Source organism: Acyrthosiphon pisum, chromosome X (assembly GCF_005508785.2).
Source record: "Acyrthosiphon pisum isolate AL4f chromosome X, pea_aphid_22Mar2018_4r6ur, whole genome shotgun sequence".
Classification (NCBI taxonomy): domain Eukaryota; kingdom Metazoa; phylum Arthropoda; class Insecta; order Hemiptera; family Aphididae; genus Acyrthosiphon; species Acyrthosiphon pisum.
Genome location: NC_042493.1, coordinates 3,450,512 through 3,471,419, shown reverse-complemented (window position 1 = coordinate 3,471,419; position 20,908 = coordinate 3,450,512). Strand labels below are relative to the sequence as shown.

The window sequence follows — 20,908 nt, the reverse complement described above, 5'->3', positions numbered from 1 at the left end:
TGCTTATTCCTACTTTTAACTATTCATATATAATGATATTTATGCGTTGTGAGTAAACGGTTACTATCCGTTACACTCAGCTGTGGACGGTATCTATTTTGTCAGTTGGAAAAACATTTCTTATATCATACAAAAAGTACTAGGGATAATATTTTTTCAATGTCTTTATAAATGACTTATACAAAATATATATATATTTTTTTAATCAACATGTTTAGAAATAATAAAAGACGATACAAAATAAATCATAATATCATCTTGCTTGTCATATGAAATTCTATACAATTGCAATAACTATAAACACTGTATTATCAAATATTTATTATCTATAACTTATTATTTTACCATTATGATAAATTGGTAAAAATCATATCATTACAAAAGTACATAATTCTCATGTTCAGTACAGTCAATGGAGTTCTCAAAATAATAGGTACCTGGTTCAATGCCTATTGTAAAATGTTTTAAAATTTAAAAAATATATAAAAATATATGCGTGTAAAATAACCATATTATTATTAAGTACCTATTTATGTATATGTGTATTTAAAATTTGTTTAGAATGAAGTTTGTGATACATGAAAATCGGTATGGGGCTAGTAGTTTATGAGTTATAAATATTCAAAGTTCAGATGAGCGGAGTGGAGTGGTACGGGGTTATCCCACGAAATGTTTGTCCACTTCTCCGCTCATTTAAACTTTGAATATTTATATTATTATTATTATTTATATTCATAAAAAATATAATTTATAAAAAAATCTAAAAAGAAATTTAAAAATTCTATATTTAATCAGATTTTTTATTCAGTACAGTCAATGGAGTTCTCAAAATAATAGGTACCTGGTTCAATGCCAATTAATTGTAAAATGTTTTAAAATTTAAAAAATATATAAATATGCGTGTAAAATATTCATATTATTATTAAGTACCTATTTATGTATATGTGTATTTAAAATTTGTTTAGAATGAAGTTTGTGGGCTTTAAAATTATTTTTATAATCGCATTGTCCTTAATGGGATCTGTTGTTAATTCGGAAGAAACTAGCGATTTCAGACTACCAACTAATTTCAAACCCGTCAGCTATGAACTGAACGTGGTTACGCACTTGGAGGATAAATTCATGTTTGAAGGAGTAGTTTGTATTCGCGTGAGTACGAAACATACTACATCGAGTATATTATCTTACTCACAATAACTAATAATTATGTTATATTTTCAAAAGGCAAAACGTCTTGAAATTTATGAAATTTTATAATAATTCAGTCACATAATATTTAATTAAAATATTTAGATGATATGCGTAGGAGCTACCGATACCATAGTGTTGCATTCGACCAGTTTGAACATCGATACCAAAAGTGTTGTTGTGGCCAACGGTGGTGAAAATGTAATCCCAGTGAGCAGTGTGTCTTTTGATCCAGATAAAGAACTTATGCACGTCAAATCAACCGTAAACTTTAAGCCCTGTGACGAATACTTGCTGACTATACCATTTACCGGTAACCTCACCGACGATTCAGTAGGTTACTTTAGAAGGAACTACGTAGACAAGGAAAGCAATCAAACTAGGTGCGTTATTATAAAAATGTTAATACCTTGCACAGCACAAGTCATAAAAAAATATAAATAAATATTTTTGTGATTTCGTTTCTTTCTATTGATGTGTATCTACGTCTACACGACAAATTAAATAAAGTACGCTTGGCGAAATAACCAACTATAATATCTTTTATTTTAAACAATGTAAAACAATTTATTCAGAGGTTCGGACAGATATTCTGCTGGATTACAACTGACTTCCCTTCGGGACGAGCGCGGACGACAGGCCCGATGTGGCTACCAAAACTGTCCACTCAGCGGAATGTCATATACTGTCGCCGTGCTCGTTCCTTCGGGTTAGGTTGCAATTGCTTGTACGTCATAAGGTTCTGCGATTTCAAGTGAATATAATTTTAGTATACTACATCGACAATTATATATAGCAATATCAAATGATGTTCTGGTTTTACAAAAATAATTTCTGTGATATCCTTGTACAATTCATTGAGTTCGTTTAACTCTTGAGACACCCGAGCTAAATTGTTAAAATTTATAAAAAGCGTATGATTACTGATTTTCTGAGGTTTATGGTAATCTGTTATTTTCTTAAGGGATAATGGTGAGTTTGAACTTGGATTTTCAGGTACGAAATCTTTATGATATATTGTTTTGATAATGCGAAAACGATGTGGGTACTACCAACGGGTGACCATATACCTTAGTTCTTTAACCGTTTATTATATTCTTATACCTTTATACTAATACTCACATCACTGCCATCATTATAATTACTTCCATGATTGAGATTCGTCAACTTTGCGTACTTCGCTGATGTTAATCAGCTTGGATTGGTTCGGTCGTGGGCTGGAGCCTATGTAATACGACGCCTTCCTCTTCGACAGCCGAGTTCCATTTGAAGTTCGCAAGCCCCGAAACTCCTGTCGCAGGGACTACTAGTATATAGTGGGTTTCACTGCTTTCTCGCGAATTGTCGTTAATTTTTGCTTTGCTTTTGTGGCGGCCTTTGGCCTATTAACTGTACAAGGCTCGGGGCCTATTCTAGTAGAGGGAAGTATTTGAAGGAGTTAGTGATTTAATATGGGTTGATCTTCATATGCCCATGAGAAGGGTCTGAGGGCTTTTGATATAATCTGGTCTGTTTTAGAACGGCCTAAAGTTTGAATGTGTTTGAATATGGATTGTTGATTGGTGTAAAAATTTGTTCTTGATTGTTGATTGATGGTTTGTTCGATTGTGATTGAATTGGTTTGTTTGAGTAGAACGTTGTTTCTAAGGTATTGTGGCATGCCCGTTACCATCCGTATGGCTACTGTCTGGATTGCCTCGAGTTGTCTCCATTGGGATCTGGTGACGAAAGGAGCCCATGCTGCGCCGGCGTAAGTGATAATGGCTATAATATACATTTTTAAATTTATTAGGCGGATATTTAATGGTATATGGCTACTTTTGTTGATTACCGGATATAGCATACCTCTTGTATGCGTGGCACACTGTTTTATGTTTGAGATGTGGTCCCGCATACTAGGTCCTCTTGGCCCGCGGCTGATGGTGATGCTTAAGTATTTCGTTTTGCTTGACCATCCAATTGCTATCCCATCGATATTTATTTTCGGTATCCTTGATAGTTTGGTTCGGCCAAAGATAATTGCAGTAGTTTTCGAAGGATTTATTTTTAAACGCCATTTACTGAACCACTCTGTAGCTAAATCTGTTTGTTTCTGTAGCTGGATGGCTGTACGTTTTGCGTTTTTGTTTTTTGTATGAAATATTGTGTCATCTGCGAAGAGAGAAATTTGTCCTTTGTCTGTGAGGGGTATGTCGTTCGTGTATAGAATGAAAAGGGTTGGCGGCAGGCAGGAGCCCTGTGGTACGCCGGCTTCAATCTTCCTGGTGGTTGATGTTTTGTCCTCGATTTTTGCTGAGAATGTTTTTTTTGTTAGGAACGATTCGATTAACTTTATAAGTCCTATCGGTATTTGCAATCTTGACATTTTGAATATCAACCCTGCGATCAAATGCCTTTTCCACAAAAAGGAAGATTGCTGCTGTTTGTTCTTTCTTATTTGTATTTGTACTGAGGTCGTCCATCAGTTTGATTTGTAATCGAGTGTCCCTGCGGACAGCAAATTGTTCATTTCTGATTTTCCCGGCACATTCACTTCGGAGTTTTTCTAGGATTACTTTTTCGAATACTTTAGATATTGATGATATAAGTGCAATCGGTAGTTCTCTGGCTTTTTATGGTTTTTTCAGGGTTTGGGGATCGAGATGATGATAGCATTTTTCATTTTGTTGGAAAATAGCTTATCCTCAGACAACTGTTAATTATTCGCGTAAGTGTTAAAATTTTGTTTAATGGGAGAAATCTGAGTGCAGTGTTGTTAATTTGGTCCTCACCCGGCGCTTTTTTCCTTGGGAGCCTACTGATTATCTTTTGTACTGTTCCAGGCGATGTGAAGAGGTTTGAACATGTAATGGTTGTGTTTAGAATTTCGTTTGCTACTTTAGTTATTTCTTCGATTTCTGGTCCTGTGTTTAGCGTAAATTGCTTTTAAAGCGAGTCAGCTATTAGTTCTGATTTCTCGTTGGCCGAGTAGACAAGTCCGCGAGGACCGATGAGTGGGTGTGTTGCTGGTTGTTTGTTTAGCAGGCGCTTATTTAGTTTATAAATGGAACCATCTTTTGTGTTCAGTGAGTCCACGAATGTGTCCCATTGGTCGGTTTTGTGAGTTACCAGGGTGCTTCTTATGAATTTGACTTTTGAGTTTAGAAGTCTTTTGACTTGGGGGTCTCGGGTTTGTTGCCATAGCCTTCTTATTTGGTTTTTCTCTCTTATCTCTGAGGATTTCTTCAGGTAGTTGGTTTGGAGATTTGTGTCTTAGTGGTTAAAATTCGCATTTTTTGATTGTACTATTTATTGTGTTTGTAAGTTTGCTGATGGCTTCCTCAATTTTAGTTGTGGTATTTAGATTTTGGGAAGTGTCTGAAAGATCTTGACTTAGATCTTTTGTGAATTTTCTCCATTTGATGTAACGGCCAGTGTTTGGTGGTGGTGTGGTTATTGCCAAGCTGGATAATTCCATTATTATCGGATTGTGATCAGATGATAATTCATCAAGGTTTGTGATTCGAATTTGAAGTGGGGTTCTCACTATGGCGATGTCACGTCTGGTCGGTATCTCGTGTTTGACGGGAAATCATTTGTTGAGTGGATATGCCACATGGGGTGTTTTGAGTTAAAGTCACCGGCCGCGATTAACCAGTCGTTATGATTTGTTAATAGGTCCAGATCGTTTGGCTCTAATGCAGTGCTTGTTGATTGTAGAGTTGCATTGATCTTTTCTTTTTGATGGGTTATACGGCGGTGGATTAAAATATCAGTTCCGCCGTGAGCGGGTGATCCACGCCTGAGTGGCAGGTCGTTTCTGTAAGTGTGGAAGTTTGTGATTTTTAGTTTTTTTGCTGGCGATAAATGAGTTTCGCTTAGTAGTATAATGTCAACTTTGTGTTGAAGAATAAATGCCTGTAGTCCGTGGATTTTCTTTGTTATGCCATTGGCGTTCCAGTATGCAATTTTTAAGTTTTTACTGTCCATGGTTGTAAGACAGAATGGAAATGAAGGAGTTTAGAGTTTTTGTTATAATTATTTTTGGGTCATTTTCAGAGGCCAATGCTGCTAGGAGATTTGTTAGTATTTGAATAATGTCAGATGTGTTGAACTTGCTTTGTTCAGTGGCAGGTGGGAGTGTTGGAGATCGTCCTTTTGTGATTTGAGCGAAGCTTGTAGTAGTTAGTGATGATGATATTTGTGGTTGAGTCGAATTTGATGGTGGGACTTTGTTGGAGGATGCTGATGTGACATTTGTTGAGTTTTTCGAGATGTTTGCTATGTGGAGATAGTAAGGGCAGCCGCGGTAGTTTGCCGTGTGGTTGCCACCACAGTTGCAACAGGTTGGGTCTTTGGTCTTGGGTTTCTCGCAGTCTTTGACCATGTGGTTTCCTGAGCATTCGACGCAGCGTGGGGGGTGACCACAGTTTTGCGATCCGTGGCCAAAGCGTTGGCATGCGAAACATTGTGTGGGTCCAGATTTCTTGAAGGATTCAACTGTTATGCTTATGTAGAACAGGTTTGAGAGATCGAAGTTCTCAGTTGATTTGATGTCTTTGGTTAGTATTACCATGCATATTGACATTGGTTTCGTGGCTGATCCGAAGCGTTTGACCATTTTGATGTTGAAACCTCGATTTGTGAGTTCGTTTTTCAGTTCTTCTTCGGATATATCTGTGGGAATGCCTTTTAGTACAACTTTAAGGGTACGATCAGCGGGTAGGTTGAAGGTGTGGAATGGAATTTCTTGAGTTTGTAGGAATGATTGTATTGCTTGGAAGTTATGTGGAGTCTTAGTATTTATATGGATTTTTCCTTCTGCTGCAGCTTTAGCCGTGATGGAGTTTGGATCAATACTATCGATCGCGAATAGTTTTGGTGCAATTTTCCGGTAGTCAGTGGATTTCATGATTATTGGAGGAACACGTAGGCGCGGTGGTGCCGCAGTTGCAGGTGTGCTTGATGGTGAGGATTTTGTATCATGATCGTCGGAGATGGAAGCAAGTGAGTCTGATAGTGAGTGACTGGAGTTTGGTTTTTCCGGAGAGGAAGTACGGATGGTAGTTGGCAGTGATCCTGATGTAGGTTGACTTTGTGGCTTGCCCAAGTACCCTGAAGTTACGTAATAAATATAACACCGTAATATTACCTCGTATAATATTATATTTATTAAAGGCGCCACATATATTGTATAAAACAATAAAACACTAATATGCGCTACGCACACGATATAAAATTTAGAAAATAAGATAAATATTTAAATATTATATATAATAAAGAGCGGAACTCCCGCACAATTTTTGTGACTGCACGGCAGTGTACGCGGAACAACTGACTCAAATAATAATTAATACAAAAATATAAATAATATAACTAATACTGTCTTTACGATACGCGACGAGCAACGGTCGTTGTTCACGACAAACTTATGTAACGTCTCACACGGTGGCTTACACAGGTTCGGCGTGAAGTGTACGTTGACGAAGAACTTGAATGTTAAGGTCGCCAACCCACAGCCGAGATTCGGGGATCGGAGCGTGTGGGATTTTTAAATAATAATTGGAATTGGGAAAGGCAATAAGAAAATATAATTTGATGGGTGAATTAAGGTAAATTTATTTTAATATTTGTGGTAAAGAGTAATAATTAAGTTTATGACCAAGAAAAGCCCACAAAAGCATAATAACTTGGCCGCAACAAAAAGGGGTCACCTTAACAAAAAAAAAAACATTATAATATTATCATTACAAAATGCTGTCTGGGATAATAGACTGCATTACCGCAGGATATTAGCACGGTACCTATTTGGTTATCGGCATAAATAAATATTCATAATAATAATAATAGTAATCCCCTATATTAGGTACTATACACAAAAAAAAACACGAAATACCGGCCAAGGTGTAATATAAATAATTCAAATCATAATGGTGCATTACCACATTCGGTGTGTGTGTCCGGGCATCGTCACCAGGACGTCCTCGGTAAGACGGTGTTCCTACTCGCTCATGTTGGTCGACGGAGAGGCACAATAAAAGTAACAAGTTAGGTACGAGCGTCGGACGCGCACATCACACGGGACAACAAAAACGATATTATCTAATAATTGGGTAATGCATTTTAATTGGCCGGTATTCGTAGGTGGAAACCATTACAAATAATGCCATAGTGCCGGCCGGTTAAACTCGACCACGGGTACTAGGCAGCGGTGATAGTGCGTGTGTACGTCGAGTTTAATAATATTCATATCGGCGTTTTGGTTTTGGGTGTGGGCAAAGATACCCGCGAGACGGAGAGCGCTATCATCGGGGGGGTATCACTCTATGGAAAGGATCTGATAGTGCCTTTACGACACGCGGCATACCAACACAATGAAAATAATTTACAATATGTAAGAGTTGTTAACTTTTTTATAAGTGGTGCAACTGTAGTACTGGCTAATGACCATCAGATCTATTGGACTTTGGTATTTGCCGTTTGGTGACCAACGAATATTTGATATTTTCTTTTACAACTTTTTTTATGCGGCTGTAATACGATTTAAACCGTTCCATTTGTTTATTTTACCTACGTTATTTCGTATTTTATAATATTATTATTATGCCTTCCAAACAATGTGTTGTTGTTGGTTGTGATACATCATATGGTGATACAATAACACTTCGTCATCGTTTTCCAAAAGATGAACTGACATTTAACGCTTGGGTAGAAAGATCTGGAAACAACAAGTTATTGAATGTACCAATGAACGACGTTTACAAACGTTTTATTATGTGTGACAAGCATTTTGCGCCAAGCTGTAAGAGTCCTGGGTTTAAGAAGCTCATAACAAAATCTATTCCTACTTTGAATTTACCAGGTAAGATACTATTTTTTTTTTTAAATAGAATTTAGTGACTGTGGTTAGTTGGTATTACACATGAAGTAATATAGTACCTACTATCTTAATTCATGGTACCACACCATGCCCCCCAACTATTTTTATTTGCATAATTTTATAATATTTTTACTGTATATTATATTCACTGTTATAACTTATAACAATTACTATTTATTCTAGAAATCGTTGTTATTCCAGAAGAATGCATCTTTGAGATTTATTGATAACTACTTAATATGTAGTTTCAATAGATCTTAAAGAATTATGTGAATATTTTCTTCCATAAGGTTCTGTGTACACTTATTTATAAAATGGTAATTTTTTTTTTGTTAACTATGTAACTATGTAGTTTCAGTTTTAAATGAGCGCTAAGACTTGTAAATATGTATGCATGTGTATTGCATCAATATAGCTAGACAGTAGACACTTATAACTATATAAAATGCTCTAAATAATTTATGCACGTCTAAATTGTTTTATTTATTTCACATATATTATTGCCTGTTAGAGTAGTTGTATTGAATGTATGCTAACATAATATTATGCATAATACAATCTTATAAACATATTTTATGGTTTGTGTGTACTTGTAGGTAGTTTTAAAGATAGTTTATTAAATATTTAAATATTTATTAAACTCTGGTTGTATTAAATGAGATTAATTAATATAAACATTGTTATGAATATAGATTACAATAATTTGGAAGATGTCACTGATAATAATATGTCCATTGAAGTTGTAACTGAGGATTTTTGTGAAGGTACTAATTGTGAAATGCCTACTGAATCTGTAAATCGTACAAGTTCTTCTGATATAGATATTGAATTAAATACAGGTAAGATACTTAAATTGTGTTTAATAATAAGAATACTTAATAAAATGTGTATATTATCCATTATACATTTTGTAAGATATGGCAAAGTGGCATACAAATTTCATTGTACCTAATAATAATACATACCTAATTGCAACTTCAACTTAGCATAATAATACTTTTGATGGTGTTTTTAGAAAATGTATTACATAAGTTAGGTTTATCTATTACATTTTATAATTTATTAAATCTTAATGTTTTTTCACATATAGATTACACTTATGAAGATGAAGCTGAAATGTCTATTGAGATTATTACTAATGACTTTGATGAAGGTACTATTCCACAAATGGCTATTGATTCTGGAATAAACACGGGTAAATTAATAGGTTACTTACAAAAAATAGATTAATTTTATAATAAAGTAAATTATTGCTTTTATTAAATTGTATAACACTTTTTTCAGCTGGTCCTACACGTTGTTTACTTCCAAAACGATTATTTGAAGGCACATTAAAAGATATAAATTTTCATAGAAAAGCAGATTTGACACCTAGAAAAAGTTTATTGTATAATGTGACCAAGAGATATAAGCAAAGAAATTTAGTGTTAAGCCAACGTTATGCTAGTGCTAAGAAACGCATTCTAAAAGCTGAAAAATATATAAATAGTAATTCCAAGCAACTGAACAGACTAAATTCATTTACATTAAATTTTATTGAATCACAAATGCGTAGAAACCACAAAAACCTCGAGGTAGGCGTTTCACTGTTGACGACAAAGTGTTTGCGTTGTCATTATATAGGTAAGCAGAGTGGAAAAGCTTACAGAATGCTTTCTAAAGTATTTGCTCTTCCATCGCGCAAGTGTATCATGGACATGTTGAAGAAAATACCATTTCAAACTGGAATTAACCAAAGAATTTTTGAAAATTTAAAGAACGCAGTTAAAAAAATTAGAAATAAGTTGGACCGTTATTGCACAGTAATTTTTGATGAAATCGCACTATCAGCATCATTACAATATATGGCACAAGAAGGCAATATAGTTGGATTTGAAGATCTGGGTGAAAATAATATGTCTAATAACTTTGCCGACAAAGCATTGGTATTTATGGTTAGAGGATGCAGGAAGAAATTTAAACAACCGGTTGCTTTTTACCTTACCAGTAGTGGAATGACAAGCATTCTATTATCAGAAATTATTAAAAATGTTATTGTGGCTGTGCAATCAACTGGGCTCACGGTTATTTCAACAGTTTGTGACCAAGCATCCACAAATGTAGCTGCTATTAATAGATTACAAAAGAACACTAATAACATTTATAAAAATAATGGTCAAGAGTATACAGGATTTGGTTTTGAAATAGGAGGCCATGACATAGTTCCTTTATATGATGTGCCTCATTTGCTCAAAGGTCTGAGGAATAATTTAGTCTCTAAAGATTTAAATTTTGAATATGAGGGGAAAAACCATACAGCTTCTTGGAAACATATAATTCAATTTTATGAACTCGACAAACAGCAAAGTACAGAAGGAGATCGTTTAACACCCAAACTCACTGACTGTCATGTGTATCCAGCAAAACTGAAAAAAATGAAAGTGGCTAATGCAGCTCAAGTTTTTAGTCAACGCGTTGGAGCAATCATGAAACGATTTGCTGAAATGAATAAAGGTTTATAGTAAAATCCATTATGTGTTATTGTAGAATTAATAACAAATTATATCTTCTAATATATTTTTGTATTTTCTCAGAAATTCCAGTAATAGAGGGACTTAATGCTTCAGCACAAAGTACAGGACAATTATGTTTATTTGTGGACAAGTTATTTGATAGTGCAAACGGTAACTCCACTAAACCAGAACCTGGAAAAAATTTAAGAAGGGCAGTAACAAGAAATTCGTGTCATTGGGATTTTTGGCAAAAAGCATTAATCACTCTCAATTCAATGAAGTACTTAAATACAAACAAAGCAATTGTTGCTTCTATTACTAATTGGATATAAAGACAATAAAGGGAATTATGCACATTTGTAAACGACTTCTTGACTGTGGCTTTGCATTTGTATTGCTGCGAAATTTTAATCAAGATCCGATTGAAAACTTTTTTGGTTCTATTCGTAGTCATGGAGTCAGGAATATAAAACCAACACCGGCTATGTTTATTTCATCGTTTAAAGCATTGTTGATAAACAACTTCACGTCTAACCATTCAGTAGGATCAAACTGTGAAAATGATGATTGTGATGGTGCTTTGGATAATTTAAAGAATTTCTTATTTGAAGAAGTACCCTTAGAAGAGACCATCAATCAAAGTCCAATGGGGAGCATGATTGAAATTGAAATTCCAATTGCTGAAATGCCCAGTTCTAATTCTCAAGTGAATTCTGGAAGTAGAGCTTATGTTTCTGGATGGGTAATAAAAAAAATTAAAAAAATTACTAAGAATTGTCATTTATGTGTATCCATGCTTTCATCTGACATTGTTTTAGATGAACATTTTATAATAAAACTACGAAACTATTCTCAATGTAAACTATTTCTCCCTGATAAAAATGTAATTAATTAAATAGCTATATAATACAATTCTTTCATTTAAATTTTCACAATTTTGCTTATAAAAAAGGTGGTTGTAACATTTTTAAAAATATTGTGAAACAAGTTATTTCCCTTCAAAATCTTATTTGTGAAAATCATGATTTTTCTTTAATTTTTGTAAATACTGTGTGTAATCTTTTAATTTATTCATACACTAACCATATTAATCGCATATTAAGTAAAGGTGAACAACTAGTAACAGAAGATATTATAAAGTTGTCTGCAAATACTTATTTTAAAAAATACTCAAAGAAAAGAATTGCATTGCAGAGACAAAATGTTAATTATGTATAATAACTTAATAAGTAGGTAATAACTAATTAGTGTAAGCTATAGGTATAATATTAATATGTAATATTATATGTAATTTTTAATTTTAAAATGTATTTCTTGTAACATACTTTTTACAAAATAAATATAATTTTGTTTGTTAATTATCGTTTAAATTAATCTATTTCCAATGAACGTTTAAAAAAGGTAATACAATAATAGGATTGGAAAATGTACGATCGATTACTTATTATCGATAGCTGACTATCGATAGTAAAATTTCAGTTCGATTGAGGTAGTCATTACGATAACCGTTGTACAGCGCTAGTAGCCGTCCACTATCAATTATTTATACAGCAGTTGCCCTTCTATTTAATCTCTTTTCTATGGCTATCGTATAATATTCAACATAATAATTGTTCATGTTCGACCGTCACACTTAATTAAAACTATAGATATATATGAACATTATGCAACGGATACGTTAATGATGTTCCATAATCAAAAGATTATAACTACAATAAAATATAATATAAATAATAATAATCATACTAATGATACCAATTCGCCACAACTTGATATCTGGTCTATTGCGGTTGCTTCTGAAATGGACGACATTGATTCGGTTTCTGATGAAGAGAGAGATTCGTTATCTTGTTGTTTTTGTTTTTTGTTTGATGATTGAGGCGGAGAAGCCGATGAAGTTGTTTCTTTTTGTAACCTTTTGAGGAGGACGAAGATTTGACTCAGAACCGCGGCGTGGAACGTTTTTCTTTTTCATTTTAGCGGTGGAACGATCGTGCGCGGTGCGAACCCTCGGGTTCACTTGCCTCGTAGTCGGTGGGGGGGGGGAGTAGTAAATGTGGTACTTACGAATAAATGATGATGATGTCTGAAAGTGTTGCTCATACAGCTGAACGTCGATTGGATTGACTCGTGCGTCTTGATGCGTCTTGACCATTCGGACTCTGTGGTTGCTGATGATGAAATGTCAATGATGAAATTGTCCAAGTGAATATTCAAAACTATGGATGATTCTATTATGATAATATAATAAACAACGGTCGCGTTTTTATTTTGATAGAAAATTATCACGTAATTACACTGATAAAAACGATCGGTTACGAATTCGAAAAAAATATATCATATAAAAGTTTTAGATAATCTTATGAGCTTCATTTTGTTAAAAAAAAATTTCCCTCGGATGCACCGTTTTCGAGATATAAGTGAAAAACCCAAAATGCGTTATTTTACTCCCCCTCCCACTACCGCTCACCACCTAGGTGTCAGGACTTTTGGTATGTTAACACCCTAAGCCCCCTGAACAAGTTTCTGAAGGAATCGCTTAGTTACCTGCTCACGCACTCTACACCCAATTCCTTGACTGGACTAAGCGTTCATCAGACGAGCAACCAGCCTCAACCAGAACAGTCAATAAAACTAAATACTTAGTCACAACCAGCTAACTTACAGTTTAACTATTAATTATTTGGATTTGGAACATTTTAATAGACATAATAATTATATATGAGTATAAATAAATATAAATATTACAATCATCTTCGTGGTTTTATTCAAAATACTTCCATCATATCAAGAGTAGTTGAGCACTTAACATGTCTATAACCACGCTGCAACTGTGTTAGACGGTGCTGCTTATCATAATTGTCGTAAATTTAATAGCCATTACAATTTAACGGGTTCTTTACTCGATTTAATCTTTTCTAGTTTATCTAATACCTCTGTCACTAATGATATTAATTATGCAGACGTACCTCTTGATATTCAATACCACCCAGCTCTCCATATAAGCTTCTCGATAAATTCAACTATCAAGACATTTATTAACCAAGTCCAATTCATAAATGATTTAGGTATTATATTTTCCTCTGTTCTATCTTATAATAACCATATCAACTATATTTGTCGTAAATCATCTAAAATATTGGGCTTTATTAACCGTAATACCCACGACTTTAAAAAAATGCAGGCATTAACAATGCTCTATACTTCCCTAGTTTGTTCAATCCTAGAATTTGCATCATTTATTTGGGATCCTCATCAACAAACTAACATTGATCGGCTTAATTGTATTCAAAATAAGTTTTTAAGTTTTGCAGACTACCGTTGTAGTACTAAACCAATGTTAAATTCCTTAACTAACAGACGTCGTTTTAATAAAATGGCTCAATTGATTCCACTGATATTCTATCGCTACTTCCAATAGCTAGTCCATCATTTAATTCTAGGCAATGCGCCATTGCATAATATTTAAAAATATTTTCCATAGAACTAATTATGGTTACGCATCCCCTCTAGATCGCACTTTTCACATTATAAATAATATGCATGAGGCTGATATATTTTTGATCCATTGTCTTATTTTAACAATTATATTTTTATCTTATTATTTAGATATGATTTACTTATTAATTTATTACATGTACAGTTTTTACTATTGAATTTCTAGTTTCATTATGTATTACTAATGAAAAAAAAAAAAATGTAAAATATTAAATTAAATCGAAATATTACAAAATATATTACATTACAATATTAAATATTATATAAAGTGTTTATTAACAAATATTAGTAAACAATTGATAATTAATAAGTAATAAATAATAAATTACTGTATATAATTATTCAGTTTACATGTTACATATAATGTACCGTGTTATTATCAATAACTCTTAAAATAAAATAATTAAAATGGTTATTACCTACCATAAAATGATTGTAGTTCTTAAAAGGCCAAACTGCTGGTAGTCTGTATGCAATGAGCCTGAAAAACAGCAGGCTGTTTGGAAAATTAATAAGTACTTCGTAAACGGGCTACCCCATTGCAAAGAGCTTAGTCTTTTTGCAAAAAAAAATTAATTTCCCATATGGTCTACAACATATAATTATAATATAGATGACACATACTTACATAGATACATATACAAAAGAGATATAATAAGAAATTCGTATGTTGCGATTTCCTTCTTCTAACTGAAATGGGCTTAAAGTTATAACACTCTAATTCTGTAAAAACGTAATATTTTTCGCAGATGGTTAGCTATAACATATTTCGAGCCATTGGGCGCACGAAGAGCTTTTCCCTGTTGGGACGAGCCTGGGTATAAAGCGACCTTCAAGATAAGGTTGAGTCATAAAAAAGGATTGACTTCGATAAGTAATATGAAATTTATGAATCAAATAAACTGGTAAGTATAATTGATACAGAATAATAAAGTGAAAGAATAAACAGTTCATCGTAAAAGTAAAATTATAATATTTAATTGAATAATTTTGTACGATATTATAAAATAGAAATTGGTGATTCAATGTTATAGCCCTTCGAATTCAGATTATGTTGTCGACGAATTCGAAGAATCTCCACCGATGTCTACTTATTTACTAGTATACATGGTGTCAGATTTCGTATACACAGAAGCAGATAGTGAAAATGACCAAGTGAAGTACCGTATTATATGCAAAAAGGACTTAGCCAATAAAACAGAATTTGCCATTAACTTGGGACCGAAGGCCCTGAAATACCACGAGGATTATTTCGATGGAAAATTCCCGCTGCACAAACAAGACATGGCGAACATACCCGATTTTCCTACAGATTCTATGGAGAATTGGGGTCTCGCCACATTTCGGTATGTAAAATGAAAATTTGTTAACACCAGTAGAATATAATACTATAATATTGAAGTGCGTCGTATTTTACAGTTATCAAAATTGTATGATATTCATATATTATATTATTATATATAATATAATTATTATTCATTATACTAAAATGTATGGTGTCTGTACATCGAATTTCTAGTTTTAATTTAGGATACATCTCCACGAATAAATATTACATTTCTATTTGACTGTAGCCTAAAGGATTCTTAAATGAATATTTTCAGCATATGATTATTATGTACACAGAATATTGGGACTATAATATATTAATACTGCAGTACACATGGGTTGTTTTGTACCAAGTACTTGGAACGACTGCCAACGAGCACCACATATCTATATTAAATATTTAGTGTAATTTTAGGACTATTCGTGGTCAAACACATAATATTGTGATTTGGTAAATATCTTATATATTATTATCGTGTCTCGTAACACCACCGCTGACGGTTGACATACGGTTAAGATAAAAAAGAATATTTCGAACGCATGACCTCGAGTTTCAATTAGGTTTTTTTACTGCATAAAGGAATTAATAATTCATCTATTTTTCTGTGTATGCGCAGTATAACAATTTTTTTTTAATCTTAACACCTAATTTTAGATTCTGAGTGGAGCGATGAATGTATTGATTTTACAATGATGTTTGTTGTTTATTTTAGATTCTGAGTGGAACGATGAATGTATATTTTATCTAAATTTACAATAGGATTTGTTTAGAAATCCGTCTATAGTTCTAATTCTAACACCTATAGTTTAGGGCGGGGAGATGAATATATTGATTATACAATGATGTGTGTTTCATTTTAATTTTTTTATTTTGGCTTCTCAGACATTGTTACAATTATAGTTAAAAAACATAGGCACTATTTATTTTTATAAGAATTTCAATTTCAATTTTTGACAACATTTTTTAGCAAATTTAACGAAGGGTTCCACCCTTAAGTAGGTTATCCTGTAACCAAAAAATCTCAAAAATATAAAAAAAAGGTTTATTTTTTTGTAGTTTTTATGTTGAAATTTTGAAAAAATTATATATTAAATAACAAAGATTTTAGTTATTTTGTTGTAATTTTTTTTTAATATTATATTTCAACTTAGTGTCTACTATATCAATAATAACTATTAACAATATCCACACTGACAAACTAGCTTCACTCAGAATCGTAAGGATTTAGGTGACTTTTTTAGAACCGGCAACCCATTGTATTATTTAATTTAATACAAAATACCAAAACATTACAATTATCATTTGTAAATATTGTAGGTATTAGGTAGTAGGTACAAAATATGTATATATATATATATTTTTTTTTGAGACGTAACTGCTATAGGTCTATTAACTTTAAAGTATATTTTATAGAAATAATACATATAAAAGGTGGGCAAATGGGAGTCGCTTTGCTGTATAGTAGGTTACAAGTGGATCACTGTAAGGGATGGTGTTAAATTTGAATTCAATGATATAATATAATTATATTAGAAAAACGATTCTGAGCGAAGACGGTTCAGTCAGCCTATTATTTTACTAAGTATATTTGATGATATGATTGTGAATAAAGTAATTTTATTTATTTATTATAACCTATTACGCGGAAGCTTGTTTTAAATTGTCACTCCTTAACTATAAAAGTGAAACATTTTATACATTATTAACTACAAAATAATTAATGAATTTTAAATTTGATAAATTTTGTCAACAATTTGAACTTTATATCCTTATAAAAACAAAAAAATTGTATGAAAATGTCTATGAGTTTTACATTTATATTGCATTTCTACATTCCATTTTATGTTTATACAAGGACCAAATATTAATATAATATTGTAAATAACTATTAGAAAAACAGTTTTGAGCACAAGGGTTATTTTGTGATTTACAACGAATTTGTAATTTATTACAGTTGTAATAATGTTATTTTATAGGTATTGTGAAAACAATTAATGTAATTTGATTGCATAACAGTCCATTTAGGTAATTATGTTATATTTTGAGTTGGATTTTTTAAACACATAATTACATAGGTAATGGTTTTTTTTTCGGAACTTGTGTTGAAATTTATAATAACCTGCGTACAGAGTAGAATTAAATAAAATTAACTTAATAGACACCTTCCTATGAAGAGATTCGTTACAATTATAAAAGTGTAAAATATGTGTTATTTTGTATTAGCGTATATAAGTATTTTCAACACAATTCAGATTGATAACAATTGAATTTACAAATAATTATAATAGTAAGTACTAAGTAACTATAGGTAGGTACACTGTATGTATGTAGGGCTATATTAACTTTCGTTTAATGTTATTATTTGTCAGATATAAATATAATAAACAATATCCACACTAACAAACTAGCTCCACTCAGAATCATTTTTCGTATACAATTTTATAAAATCACTGAAATAAAATTTAATACCGCCCATTATACGGCGATCACTTGTAACCTACGTAGGTACTGTACTGCACAAGGGAGCGACATTCACTCAACCATCTCTTTTTAATTTAAACATTTAATCTTGATGTTAATAATATTCTAGTTTTAATTAGTCAAAATCAGTTTTGATGAACGGGGGTTGTGAAGGATTGACCAGTTAAAACTAGATATTTCAGATTTCGAGTTTTAACTGTAACATATAATATCGATTAGTAGGTACCGTCGTACCAATAACCCGCCGTAAAATCATATTAAATGATTATTATTTAGAGAGGGCGTTTTGTTAATCGATCTGGACGTGACCAAAACTGTTATCGTATATGATATAGCCAGATGTATCACTCACGAACTGGCTCATCAATGGTTTGGTAATCTCGTTACCATGAAATGGTGGACCAGCCTTTGGTTGAATGAAGGATTTGCCGAGTATGCAGGACTCCGCGGAGTGGATTTTGTAAGTTTAATAAATCTAATTAAGTATGGAAAAACGTAATCATATTATTGTTTTATTTTTTTTTTGATACTATATAGTTGTTCCCCGAATCAAAATATTTCCAAGTCCAATGCGTTGAATTCTTTTTACTCGCATTGGACTTCGATTCGCTTCAAACGGCAGACCCGTTGTCGGTAGCCATAGAGAAGCCCGATGACATAGCACCAATTTCGTTGTACCCGATAATGTTCACGAAGGGACCAATTTTGTTGCATATGATGAACACGGTCCTTGGCGAGAAAACGTTCAAACAAGGCATTAGAAACTACATACGCAAATACAAATTTTCCAACGCCGAACAGGATGACTTGTGGAGCTTATTGACGGAGGAAGCACACCGACAAGGAACTTTGGACAAAAATCTAACCGTGAAACAAATAATGGACACATGGACGTTTCAAGCCGGTTATCCCGTATTGAATGTCGTCCGGGATTATTCTGCGGGCACGGTTATATTGTCCCAGGTAAACTCACGAACAAAAATAATTGGATTTCTTATTATATTATGTTGATGAGATTTATTGTTTTTCAAAAAATATTTTCTTATAATACTATACGTACCTAATGCTGCAGGAGAGGTATCTATCAATCAAATCAAACGGTACGGACAATAAAACCTGTTGGTGGATACCAATCAATATGACAACTTCTGGGGACGTTAACCAGACAAATGCGACATTCTGGTTGAATTGCGAAAACAACAACCTCACCATACCATTGGCCAATGACAACGAGTGGGTCATCTATAACATGCAGATGACCGGTAGGTCTTATATTATTATAGGGCTATTATTGAATCGAATCATTTTAATCGTTTGATTAATTATAATATAATAGTAATACTATATTCATTATATGTTTTTATAGTTTTATTCAGAGTGTTTTACGATACACGAAACTGGATGGGTATCATTTGTACGCTGAACGATCCAACCAAATACGAAACTATACCCACGTTAAACCGAGTACAGCTGATCTTGGATTCGCTTAGCTTTTCACAAGTCGGTGACATGGACTACGAAATCACGTTCCAACTTTTGAAATATCTAAAATACGAAAAAGACTACACACCGTGGCTTGCTGCTCTCACCGGTTGGAGAGAGATTGATTATTTACTGTATAGGACTCCGAAACATGCAGTGTTCCAAGTTAGTTTAAAAGGCATTTCTTATTTTATTATTAATTACAAACGTCTAGGACTTCTAACGATGAGCTATTAATTTATCCACGAATAACACAGTTATAACTTATAGTAAACGTACAAAAAAAAGACATTTGAAGACATACAGGGTGTCCCGTGAGGATTTACCCATTGCGATATCTCCTGAAATAAAGGAGATATCTCAATTCTGGTTTTTTAATAAAACTCACAGGGACAAAAACTACAAACATTTGACGTTTTAACTTATTTTCATGTTTTGGTAAAAAAATATGTATTTTTATTAAATTGTTTAAAAAAAAATTAAAGATTTTTATGCAAAATCGGTTTTCGACAAAATAAATTCTGGTTTTTGGTGTACCTACCTAACTCAAAAACAAATAACCAGATACATGAAATTTTCACTGAATGCTTATATTAGTATTTTCTATACACGATAAAATTTTCAAAATATTTTGATTTGTTTTGAACATTTTTAGTTTATAATTTTATGAGTATTTTTTTCTATGAATTTCAATAACATTTTAACGTTTGAAAATGTATTATATATTGTTACAATGGTAGTTGAAACATTTTAAAAATGAAGTCACGATCTTTTCTTATAAGCATTTAAAGTTCAAATGTTAACAAAATACATAAAAATCACGAAAACGTGAACATTATTTTGAGTTAGAAATTCATAAAAAATTTTATTTTTGAATCTAAAATTAGAAAATTTAATACAAGATTCCTCATTAGTACCTATGTCTACCTTTATCAAAAAAAATATCTACCAGAAAGTTAAATTAAATTTTTACATCGTTGTATATTTTCTGGATTTCTCATGTAAGCATGAGTAGGCATGTAGCGATTTTCTTATTTTCTTGTAATTCAAACACGAATACTTCTAGATATACTTAAAATGTATATCATATATTGCATCTTATCAATTCCCATACTTGATAAAATGTACAAAATATTTGTTGCTCAGAACCGTTTTTCTTATACAATGATATTGTATCATTGAATTCAAATTTAACATCATCCATTACAGACTATACAGTTATCCAATTGTAACCAACTGCAAAGCAGTGCGACACCCACTTGCCAACCATTTTTTTGAACACCCCTGTTAAAATCTTCTGGATCCGCGCCTGCTTCATACGCTCACTTTAAAAAAATATTAAAGAATATAATATTCAGAATTGTTAATAAATTTACATAATTTTTACTGTTCTTACATTTGATGCATAGTCTACATCCTAATTCCTAATACATTTATTTAAATAGTAAGTAGTATGAATTAAAAAAAAAAACGAATTATTTATAAACGTTTTAACAGTAATTGTTATACAATCCATAGTATACATAATACATTTATTTAAATTGAAGGTAATAAATAATACATTTATAATAAAAAGTA

General features: G+C 32.4%; 1 protein-coding gene across 2 annotated transcripts in view; it reads left to right on the top strand.

The window, feature by feature from the left end:
* Positions 1 to 20,908, top strand: part of LOC100160616 (aminopeptidase N) — a 29,807-nt gene that overhangs the window by 2,488 nt on the left and 6,411 nt on the right. Inside the window, exons 2-9 of one of the 2 annotated variants that reach the window (XM_008191526.3) lie at positions 966 to 1,149; positions 1,294 to 1,571; positions 14,787 to 14,942; positions 15,072 to 15,383; positions 18,125 to 18,308; positions 18,386 to 18,811; positions 18,921 to 19,110; positions 19,215 to 19,495. In XM_008191526.3, coding sequence (XP_008189748.1) covers positions 967 to 1,149; positions 1,294 to 1,571; positions 14,787 to 14,942; positions 15,072 to 15,383; positions 18,125 to 18,308; positions 18,386 to 18,811; positions 18,921 to 19,110; positions 19,215 to 19,495 — 2,010 coding nt within the window. In that variant the 5' untranslated portion in view covers position 966. Of the gene's footprint in view, positions 1 to 965; positions 1,150 to 1,293; positions 1,572 to 11,144; positions 11,282 to 14,786; positions 14,943 to 15,071; positions 15,384 to 18,124; positions 18,309 to 18,385; positions 18,812 to 18,920; positions 19,111 to 19,214; positions 19,496 to 20,908 lie in introns of those variants that run through there. The other variant, XM_029485853.1, reaches the window with a different exon arrangement.